This window comes from Protopterus annectens, chromosome 14.part0 (genome assembly GCF_019279795.1).
Source record: "Protopterus annectens isolate FY-2018-M chromosome 14.part0, PAN1.0, whole genome shotgun sequence".
In the NCBI taxonomy this organism is placed as follows: Eukaryota; Metazoa; Chordata; order Ceratodontiformes; family Protopteridae; genus Protopterus; species Protopterus annectens.
In genome coordinates, this window is record NC_056748.1 from 611,309,002 (window position 1) to 611,321,242 (window position 12,241).

Here is a 12,241-nt window from a genome sequence, read left to right on the forward strand (position 1 = left end):
CAGGGTCTGTCATTAGAAGACCTGCTTGGTTAAGAGCAGACATTACCAGATCATGTTAAAGCAAAATTATTAGATGCACCTTTGCAGCAGGATGTTTTATTTGGAGTTAAGGCAGAAGAGGTATTAAAGAAAATGGAGGATAAAGCAAAATCTATGCAAATGGTGAAGGATTTCTCACAGGTTCAGCCTTCTCGGTTTAGCAGAAATTGGCCAACAAAGAATTGGTCCTTTCCAGTTTCAGACAGACCCCAAAGGGGCAGATACAGACTTCCAAGACGCAGAGGTCAACCACAAGGTACCTACAGGCCTCGACACTGGGATGCTTCCACCCAAAAAGAAGGGGAAGACGGGCCTCAACCTTATAAGAAACAGCCCCAATGACTTCCCACTACAGCTGCCAAGCATCTCTCTTGGCAGCCCCCTTGGGGGGGGAACTGGCACTTTTCAGTCATAATTGGCAAATGATCACCATAGACAAATGGGTTCTCAATATTGTGTCTCAAGGTTACAGGTTCCACTTTCACACTCTGCCAAGGTTAAAAGGAATGCCAAATTTGCCACCAAATCAATGGGCAGAGGCTCAAAGACAAATTACAGCACTCATGGACATGAGAGCTATTCAAAAGGTACCAACACAGGAGCAAGGACAAGGATTTTACTCAAGACTCTTTCTGGTTCCCAGAAAGGACAAAGCCTGGAGGCCCATTCTGGATCTTTCTTCTCTAAATACTTACCTGGATATTCCGAAATTTAAAATGTTGACACTACAGCAGCTTCTTCCCATGCTGGGCAAGAAAGCTTGGCTCGTAACTTTGGACCTCAAGGAGGCATACCTGCATGTCCCTGTCAGACAAAATTGCAGAAGATACCTCAGATTCTTAGCAGGTTCAATACATTACCAATTCTCTGCACTGCCCTTTGGCTTATCTACTGCGCCCAGGGTCTTTACAAAATGCCTGGCACCAGTAATTGCATTTTGCAGACAAAAAGGAATTCAAATTTACCCATACGTTGACGACTGCCTTATTCAAGCAGAGAGCAAAGACGTTCTTCTAAAGCATCTGGCATTTGTAAAAAGACTGCTTATTTGCCTAGGGTACACAGTAAACGAAAAGAAATCAAAACTAGTGCCCTCACAAGAGAATATTCCTGGGTGCCAGCTTAAATACAATGGCCCAGATGGCATATCTCACGCCAGACAAGCAAGGACAACTGACTCTATATTTCCAATTGATGGCAACAAAAACCCAACTCCCTGCAAGAAAAATTCTGCAGGCCTTGGGTTACATGGCATCTTGCATACTACTAATTCCATATGCCAAACTGAATATGAGGAAACTACAATGGTACCTAAAGACTGTCTGGTCTCAACACTGTCACAGTTTGGAAACAGTAATACCACTTATTCCTTGCTTCAACAGGAGTTTCGATGGTGGGCTCAAGCCTGTCATCTCAACAAGGGACAGCCTTTCACTCGACCCACAGCCAGGCAAACACTGACAACAGATGCTTCGGATTACGCCTGGGGAGCACACATGGCAGGAAAATGTATTCAGGGCAAGTGGCCCGCAGAACAAAGGCATCTTCACATCAATCAAAAAGAGATGCTAGCCATACAAAATGCCCTTATAGCTTTCAAGGACGTTCTGCATCCAGGACAACTACTACTAAAGACAGACAACACCACAGTTATGTGGTACATAAACAAGCAAGGGGGCACTCATTCATATCCCCTCTGCAGACCAGCCATGACCTTGTGGAACACAGCTATAATCTATCAAGTTCATCTGCAAGCACAATTCCTGCCAGGAGAGAAAAACTTACTGGCAGACGACTTAAGCAGAAACATCATGGATCCGCACGAGTGGAAATTACATCCACAAATGTTCAGGATGATAACACAGAAATGGTGGAGCCCGGACATCTGTTCACATCCTCAATGAATTGCCAGCTACAGAAATTCTGCACAAGGACTTACTACCCACAAGCATGTAAAGTGGATGCCCTCTCATTCAGCTGGAAAAACCTACAAGTATACGCTTTCCCACCAATACCTCTCCTTTCAAACGTACTCATAAATCCAGACAAGAAAGGCCAAAGATGATCCTGATTGCCCCAGACTGGCCATGCCAGCACTGGTACCCAGTCTTAAAGAACTTAGCACAAGGACCACCATGGATTTTGCCTCAAATCTCACAACTTCTGACTCAGCAAAACAATCCGATACTTCACGGCCAGCTCAAGACTTTAAACCTGGCTGCATGGCAGATTCCTTAGTCAAGCAAACAATGCCTCTCTCCAAAGCTGTTATGGATGTCATTATGGAGGCCAGAAGGTCTAGCACCAGGAAAGCCTATTCGAATAAATGGAAGAGATTCTGTGCCTGGAACCAGGCTCACAGCCTTGACCCTCTTGTCCCAAACATTCCTCAGATACTACAATACTTGACTGAGATGCTGGACAAAGGCCTCTCCTTTTCATCCATTAAGATCCATGCCTCTGCCATCTCTGCTCATTACAATACAGATCCACTAATTTTTTCTCATCCTTTGCTAAAACAGTACCTCAGAGGGACAAAAAACAAGACTGCCCCGTACAGCACCAACTCCAACTTGGGACCTCAACTTTGTCTTGGAAAAATTAACTTTACCTCCGTTTGAGCCAGCTAACTCATCAGACTTAAAATATGTCTCTTGGAAAACTGCTCTGCTCCTGGCAATAACCTCAGCTCGAAGAGTTTCAGAATTACAGGCACTAATGGCAGTGGAACCTTTCATCATTTTCCACCAAGACAGGGTGTCTTTAAGAACAAACCCTACTTTTATGCCAAAGGTGGTATCGTGTGGCTCTAAACCAAGCTATTCACTTGCCAACTTTTTATCCAAATCCACAGAACAAAGGGGAGAGACTACTGAATTCCTTGGACATGCACAGGCAGTTATGCTTCTACTTGGACAAAACGAAAGCTTTCAGGAAAACTGAGCAATTATTTGTAGCATATGCTGCAGGGAACACAGGGAAAAGCCATTTCAAAACAGACCATTTCAAAATGGATAGGGCATTGTATACGTTTCTGTTATACACACCATGGGAAAACTGCACCTAGCAGCATTAGGTCTCATTCCACCAGGGCAACAGCCACTTCAACTGCCTACCTCAGAGGAGTTCCTGCCAAGGACATTTTGGAAGCAGCAACTTGGAGTTCTGTATATTCCTTCACCAAGCATTATCATCTGCCTCTTTACTCTAAATCCAGAGCTGGCTTTGCCACTGCAGTTCTGCAAGGCCTTATAGCCACCCTTAATGCCTTATAGAACCAGCCACCCTACCTCAGCTTTGGGACTCTACCCAAATGTAATGACTGCAGCAGTGTAACACGATGAACATAGTACAGTTTTGTACCTACCATAAATGTAGATGTTAGAGTGTATACACTGCTGCAGTCCAGGTTACCGTCCCTCTTACTTGTTGGTACTTACCCTAGTATTCTACCCTTTGCTACCTATGGGGAGTATTTGCTGGTAACAAAGTATTTGTTTGCTTTTCTTATGTATGTTTTATTAGCAATTTACATTGCCTACCTTTTTGGGGGCACCTGACATCTGGGGCAAGAAAAACTGAAGAAAATGGCATCTGCTGCATCTTATATACCCCTGGCGCACTGACGTCAGGGAAGAAGCAACAGCAACCGACGCTGGACCAAGACTTTGGAACTCGGGCCGACTGTTGGACCGCCTGATGGCAGGATAACCCAAGTGTAATGACTGCAGCAGTGTATACACTCGAACATCTACATTTATGGTGGGTACAAAACTGTACTTATTATTTTTACATGAGGCAGTATGTCCATTCTCATAATGCATGAACTTCAGTGCAGGCTGCTAAAAATATGTGAATGTCAGTGCCCCAAAGACGGTTAAAAAATAAATTCTGGATGTCAGGGTGCAAAGCACAGTCAAAGAATCCACTGTACGTAATGGATTTCAATGCCCCACAGTTTTAAATTGATAGAATGTCTGCTGCTCACTCTCTTGAGAAAAGAGGAATAAGTGGGAAGCAACTCCACATTGAACAGAAAAAGGCTCTGCTTTGTGATTCTTGATTGGCTCATATGCTGGTATATGAGCCAATCAAAAATTGCAAAATGTCTCTCAAGCAACAGAAAACTACAGTTAACTGGCATCTGCCAATCACCACGGGTGCAGGTTAAGTGAGATTTTACTGAATTAAGTGCAGACGTGCACTGCAGACACTTAGTGCTGGCGACTAAATATGCAACATGCAGTTTCCAAACTTGACCATCCTTTGGTGTATAGCTGTTACAACCAACATGCTAAAATTATAATACTTTTATTACCAAATGGCAAAATGTTGCACACACCTTCTCTGAAAATTTTGGACACATGCACCTACACTGTTGCTGTATGTGCATACTCTCTCCAAACCTATACTGCATACTTGCATTAACAGACTCTGGCGGTGTTCTTTGGCTATCCTTGCAGTAGTGATGACTACCTTGTTGGGATGTCCTTGGACTTCCCATTGTTATGGTCCTGCAGATCCTTTGGCATATTGTTTCCTGGTAGGATTTGTTCAGAATGTATAACAAATGTCCCAGTGGGGCTGCTTACTACAGAACTGGGCAGATGTTTGTGGGGCATGTTGTCATACCTTGGATGTAGCTGTGGAACCTCTTAACCAGATGTCATTAGTTGCAGTTAGGTGTTGCATTTAATTGGTGGTGGAAGGAAATGCCCAAACGTCTGTGGCTATACAAAATGCCACCAATTTTAATTTTTTTCTAGTTAACTGTGATATGTAGGTCTAAGAAATAGCTCTGCATGAAAGCTGTGAGGTAAAAATTAAAGCTTTGTAAATGTTTGAATGTGGATTATTGCTGTGTCTGGATGCTAGGGGCACACGAGTAACATGGGGGTTGAGGTTTATTTAACACCCCCCCATTTTAAATGTGAGATAAGTATATATATATATATGTGTGTGTATAAAATGTATGCATCTTTTTTTTATAGTATTTACAGATCACATGCTAAGCTGCAGATTAGTTTGTAATCTGTAAGTGCATTATTTTAAGTTGTATGATTACACAAAGTTGTGCTCAAGCATACTTGTCTGAAATGTAAAATGAACTATGTTCAGACAAGAATGCTCAGATTTAGTTTCCCTGCTGAGTATGCTGTGTTCACGTTAGTTTCCTCCAGGTGCTTCCATTTCTCCCGCATTGCAAAGACACATGGATAGGCACATTGGTATTTAAACTGTGTGTGTGTGTGTGCGCGTGTGTGTGAGCGAATGATAAGAAGAAACACCTAGTAGTCTACCCTGACTTGCCTTTTTAAACTCTGGATGATGGAGGCTGCTTACTGGGTTCCTGTAGGAGTTTGCTACAACTCTTGAGCATGGATGGATTTTTGTATTAGCAGTAGTGAGTTGACTCAAAATAAGACGTTTCTAAACCCTCCTGACTGTACCACATGCTTTATATGCATCCATCCTCACTCAATTTTGCTGTGCTTTATTTGGATGCTGTCCTGCAAGGGGTGGAGTATTGGGACTGTCCTAAGGATTAGATGGTACTTTACCTTTTAGGATGGAGTACTTGGCTAATAAAGCCTGTTTGCAATTTATATTTTATCTACTTAATATCCTAATTGTCCTGCCCCACTGTGTAGTCTGGTGTAGATTTCTGCAACTCATTTTCAGCACGCTGTCAATGGAATATCTATGTTTAATGTACTTTTAAGTTAAGGCTCCTAAAGTAATGGGATGCCTTAAATTCAAAAGTAGCAGTTTGGATAAGTTCTTTATTTTATGTGGTAGAAGATATTTTAATAGTTATTGTAATGTGTCCTACTTTGGAGATCTATGAAGTATGACAGTTGGACAATTTTCAGCATAATTATTATAAAAGTCATTCATTCTTGATGCAATTGTTTAGGTTCACCAACACTTTACTTTCCGCCTGTGAAAACTCCTGCACAAGTAAAAAAGAAACACACTAAGCACTGCTTTCTATGTGGAAAGAAAACCGGATTAACAACCGGCTATGAGTGCAGGTAAGATTTACTCTTGCAGTATTTATCACCTTTGCAGTTTGGAAATGAATTACTGTAGAAGATAACATATTTGTATTAAATCACTTTTCACCTTCTAATTCCTACCAAGCCTGAAATCCCACTGTAGTTCTCTATTCTTAGTCATCTTTTCCTGCTAACCTGTTGTGTAACATTTCAGTAATAAGTCCTTTTGACTTCTTGGAGGTTAGAGTGTAGTCTCTGCACTCTGTGCTGTCCAGACAGTGTAAGATTGGTATTTGGGATTTTTATTGTGCATCTGCCAATTACCGTCCGAGTCCGTGGGTGTATGTAGAAGAGATTTCAGAAGTGTGTGCAGATCCCAGCACACATTTTGTAGCCCTCTACTATAGCTGCTGTTAGTGCTATGCAACTGTCATCTGTCTTGTATTCTAGTTTCTGCTGAGGTAGCCCAAGTAGTATGATCCTTTATTCCACTGTCAAAAAAATCTAGCCTAGACTTCACAGTTTGTTGATTTTTCCTCTGATGTTATGTGCGATTTTTTTTTTTTTGCATTATTCTTTGATATACCAACTTTTATTTTTGCGCTGCTTTTTCTCCCGCACAGCTGATCATCAGCTGACCCCAGTGCCGCCTCATTCATCAGGCCTGCACCCCAGACTTTTTCCATATTAGGTTTGGAATGGCAAATAGATTTGAGGACTCCTGGAACAGTGTCATGCTGCTGTCATGGCAGTATTGCTCCTATTATCCCTGCTGTTGCATACTTGCAGTAAAACCTCAAGGGTCAGATATGCAGTAGTTGGCAGCAGTGAAACATCCCTCACGTCAAGGGGCTGATGCCAACAGGATGTCCTTCCAAACCTCATGCATAACTTTGCAGTTGTTTCACCAGCAAAATTGGACTGCACCCCCCCCCCCATATGGTGCATAACCATCCTCCCATGCCAGATACTCAGACACCCAAGCTGCTGACCGAATCCAGGCTGCCTTGTATTAGTCAGGGTTTTGTCCCTCTATACTACAGCACTTGGCTCTAAGGTACCATCTTTTGATACATCCATTTCAGATTTTTTTAGAACACGTGCAAAAAAAAAGGGAAACTGTTGAACTAAATCTTTTCACTCCAAGCTGTCCTTACCCAGTGCAGAAGAATTAGGGTTTGCTATACCTAAATGAAAACAGTTTTGCATTTGGATCCAGGATCATTCTCTTGCGTACGACAGTAAGATGATGGATATTTTGTTAGACAGCAACAATTATGTGAGGGTCTCTATTAATGAGGTGCATATTGCATGCAAAAAAGTTTACATAGCACTCATTGATTCGGTATTGGAGGGTTGTATAGATGGACTTTCAGATTCGTACACAAGGAACCAAGAGTACAGTCTATCTTTGGGATTCCACCGAAGGTCCACAAAGATGTACAAGATTCCCCCCTTGAGGCCCATTGTAGCTGCTAGTCAGTCTGTCACTGCACCCATTGCTAAATATTTAGATCACAGGTTAAAGAACCTGTCTGTGGGTGCATGTAATGTGCTGAAGGACTCATGAGATTTTTTAAAAAGTGTAAAGGGCAAACAGATAACCAAAGAAGTCATTTTTATTACTATTGATGTGGTGGACCTTTCCATTTCTATTCCCCATAGAGCTGGCTTAGAGTTTTTTGAAGAGATTCTAAGGAACGGAAATAATTTTCCTGAAAAAGGATTTGTTTCTGCTGTCCTCATGGAATTGGTATTAAACAACAATTTTCTCTATTTTGAAGGGGAATATTTTTGACAGTTAAAGGGAGTTGCCCTGGGGGCCATGTGTACCCCCCACTTATGCAAACCTAGTAATGGCTTGGTGGGAGCAAAAGTATGCGTTTAATTCAGTATTTAAGGATTGTTGGGCACTATACAAATGTTTCCCTGGCGATATCTGTATATTTTGGACAGATAGTGAGGAGAAATTTATGAACTGCTTTGAATACATTTCCAATAGTACTGATTTTTTTTTTTTTTAGATTCACATGTAGGTTATGACAGTATTGACTTTTTGGACGTCCATATTAGGAAGAGTAGTAATGGGTTTGAATCAAAAGTACACAGGAAGGAGACCTATTGTAATTCATTTTTGTACTTTTCTAGTGCCCACCCATACTTCCAAATGAAAGGAATAGTGAAGGTTCAATATGTAAGTGGTAGTTGGATGACCTCTGACAATGATTTTTTGGATGAGTGTGACCTACTAAAATGTATGGTTTTAGAAAGAGGATACCCAGAGACCTTGATTAAGGAAATCCAGGAAGAAGTATTGCAGCATAGGAAGGACAGATTTACACCAATTTTACATTCTGGTGATACAGGTATAAAAGCAAGGGTAACGAGCAATGGGGACAGTGACTCCTATGAGAATGCCTTTATTGTGAATTTTAGTGGTGGTGCGCAGGTCATTAGAGACATTGTCGAGAGGGAATGTAACAAATTTTCCAAGCTGTCTGATTTGAATTTAAAATTTGATATTCCACTAAAATTCATCTTCAGGAAAGGTAGATGTATTGAGGACCTTATGGAAAACAAATTTGGGGGAAACTTAATTCGAAAAGTGGGTACCTTCAAGTGTGGAGCATGCCAACAATGCCCTTTTATAGCTGATACTTCTGAAATTACTGTCAGTAACAGGAATAGACACATTACCTCCAAATCCTATTTTAATTGTGAAAGTAAGGGACTTGTTTACATTGCAGCCTGTAAGAAATGTTAAGTGTTTTTCATAGGTAAGGCAGAAAGGCGTTTAAAGTAAAGAATATATGAGCACCTTTACGACATTAGGAGGGGTAACAACAGAAACGCATTATATAAACACACTTTGAGCAGTGAAGGTGGTGCTTACACTTTTTTTTGCATTAAATGAAGTGGTAATGGATGGTAGGGGCGGTTCTTGGTAGACCATGTTGGAATATAGAGAGGTTTACTGGCAACTGGTATTAGAAGCCAATAGGTGGCCGGGTTTGAACGACATGGTCTCCCTAGCCCCAGTTTTAAAATTAAGAGCAGCAAAGTTATGAATTTCACACACGTGGTTTGAAATATTGTTCAAGATTGATTTTACTTGATTTTTTTTTACATTCATTTATTAATTTTTTATATCCATCTGTTTATTTACTACAGGTTTTGAAAGTGTGTTTTTAGATATTTAAGTGTTTTAAACAGGGAAACGTATTTATTGTGCTTGTTTTTAAGGGATGTTTAGAAAAGGGTTAACATTGAATTCAGTGTCACATGATTTTAAGTTTTGGCAGTGTGCAAAGGTATAAATGGGGAGGGGTTTGGACTGTCAGCATTTTTCTGATGAAGTTGGAGACGAAAACGAACTGGTAGTAGTTTCAGCGTTATCGTTGTGTGCTTTGTTGTGCTTTGCTTGCTGTGGAACACATTAAATGTTTTAAGGTGGTTACGGGTTGCTGTTGCTTTTTTCCTATTTGCCATTCTATTGTTCCTTGTCTTCTACTGTACCTGTTATGTTGGGCTACCTGCATCATTTATACTGGCTTGGGTTGTTTCATTCTATAGGGAAAGTACAATTTATTTGCATTTGCATTTGCATTTGCCTTCTTGCTAATATGTCATTGGATTTTTGCTGTTCTGCAGCAAAATGTATGTTTTGGTGCAGCTTGCTTGTCAGGGTTACAGAACTTACCAGATAGCAAGTTTTAAGTTTGAATGTTTATGAAGTTAACTTTGGATCCCTCAAGCTAGAAGATTCAGCTGATAGTGGTTTTATTCCAGAAGCCACATTTTTCTTGACTGACACATGCTTTGTCTAAAGTGAAATGCTTTATGAAACTGTAGTTACAAAGTGAGTATCTACTGTGTTTCTAAATGTCTGTTCAACTTTTTCTTCATAAAAATGCAAAAACAGTGTGTGGCATCTGTTGACTCCTAGATGCTCGCAGTTAACTGAAATATGAAAGGTATTGGTAAATATAATCAGTTGCCTATCTTTCATGAAAGGTGACCAAGGTCTACCATTCTCAAAGCAAAATCACTGAGAGTGGCTTGCCCTTTCTCTTAGGGTAAAAACAGCAAAATGTTTGAAGATGCTGACAGAGCATTCATCATAAGCAGTTATTACATCTGCAGCCACATTTAAGAAATATTTTACTCTCTATATTTTGGAGTCTACAGCTTGAACAAATTTACAAATATTACAAGCCTGTTTAAGTGCAAGGGTAAGGATGCTGTGATAGTTACGTTAAGTGATATCCTGTAACTGTCCACCACACAATTGCCTTAGGGAGTGTTTGAGACTCTGTTGTGAAGTTGATTAACATGTTTTAGCTTTGTTGTCGAAGTAAGTGATAGCTGCTGTCATTGCAGACCCAGCAAGTAATGATTGCAGTTAGTCAATATAACAAAGTAAATATTGTGTGTGGCTTTACGGGTAATGTTACATAACAAGTGATGTTCGTGTTTCACTGTTGCAGTCATTACACTTGGGTTATCCTGCTGTCAGGCCACCCGCAGTCAGCCTGAATTTCAAAGTCCTGGTTCGGCATCTGTTGCGGTCGCCTCTTCCCTGACGTCAGTGCGCCAGGGGTGTACAAGATGCAGCAGACGCCATTTTGTTCAGTCTTTCTTGTTGCGCGGTGCCCGAAGCAAAAGCAGTTCGCAAGTGCCGGTCGGCTGACTCCCGAGATTTTCGAATTTGAATTTCGGATCCGAAGTCTTCAATAAAGCTAAGTACCCCGTTGGGAAAACTTTTTCTTGCTCCAGACCGATGTTAGTAAAAATTAACAGTTGTATTTCTTGTGGGAAGCAAATACCTCATAAGGATTTTCATTCTTACTGTATTCCTTGCCTAGGCCCTGACCACGACGTTGCTAGTTGTCAGTTTTGTGCTAGATTCAACCAATGCACTATTAAGCGTCGGTTTGATTTTGTTTTACATTATTTTGGCCGAAGGTTTAACTACATAATGCCGGCGGAACAACCGATGACAGGAATTCATAAAAAGCGCAAAGATAAAGAAAAGGACAGGCATACAAGGTCCAAAACCAACAAAGAAGCCTCTTCTAGGCCAGTCGCCGGTTCTCAGTGAGGTGCTTTCGCAGCCCCTGACACCCGCTATCTCAGAGCCACAGGCTGCCTTCGACTCCCACATGGAGACATCTAGGCCTCTGGAAGCTCAAGGTATTGGGCCTACGGAAACTAATCCCTCAGATGGGTCCGGAGCTGCTGAGCAAGCATCTGCTTCTGAGGGTGTTTTCAGACCTACACAGCTTATCAAGACCTCTGCAACAGCCAAGGCAAAGTCTAAAACACCTTTAAAGACAAAGAAACAAGTAGAGCATTCTCCAGAACAGTCATCCATGCCTAAGAAACAGATGCTTAAAATGGCCGAGGACCTAATTACTTTGATCAGGGGTTCCCATCCCCCTCCTGATAAAAGGCCTAGGCAAGACAGTGACTATGATTCCTCTAACCAGGTTTCTATTTCTTCTGATTCCTCTTCAGAACAGGGATATTCTCTTCCCCCCCTATGAGGACTGTGATGCTGAAGAATCTATCCCTTCAGCCTCTCCTCCTGAGGACTACTCTTTTGGGGAAACCCTGCATACCATGAGGGAGCATTTCCATTGGGAGAGCCAGGATTATTCAGAATCCAAGGAAAGGCTCAGAGACTCTTTTATTGCCTCAGCACAGACCTCTTGCTATCCCTCCTGTGCTAGACATTATTGTTTATGTATTTTCTGAATCCAGTTCGTCTCCAGATTCCTTATGCCCTGCACCAGTTAAGCCAGATAGGTACTACAGGGTTCCAGATTCCCATAAATTTCTATATAAAAACCCTGCTGCTGATCGAGAAACTATTTCCCAGGGTCCCAAAGGGGTCAAGGCTTCCACTGCAAAAAAGTGTTCCCTCTGATAGGGATTCTAGGGCACTGGACAGATGGGGGAAAGTTTACACCTCTGCTACGTTAGCTGTAAGGGCTTTAAACTGCCAATTTCACATGCTTAAATATCAACAATATCTAATGTCTCTGCTAAAACAGAAAATGCTGACAAACTCTGAATGTCCTGAAAACAAGGAAATGCAGGATTTATTGCATGCAGCTGAACAAGTGGGAAAGCATAATTTGCAATGTGGTTTTGATTCATTAGAGGCTTCTTGTAGAGCCACAGTTACAGGTTCTGTCATT

General features: G+C 41.4%; 1 protein-coding gene across 1 annotated transcript in view; it reads left to right on the plus strand.

Annotated features, from left to right (window-relative positions):
- ZFAND4 (zinc finger AN1-type containing 4) overlaps positions 1-12,241 on the plus strand; it is a gene marked incomplete in the record, with an annotated part of 250,537 nt that overhangs the window by 203,699 nt on the left and 34,597 nt on the right. Inside the window, 1 exon segment of the mRNA XM_044056359.1 lies at positions 5,957-6,074. Within this exon segment, the coding sequence (XP_043912294.1) occupies positions 5,957-6,074 (118 nt within the window).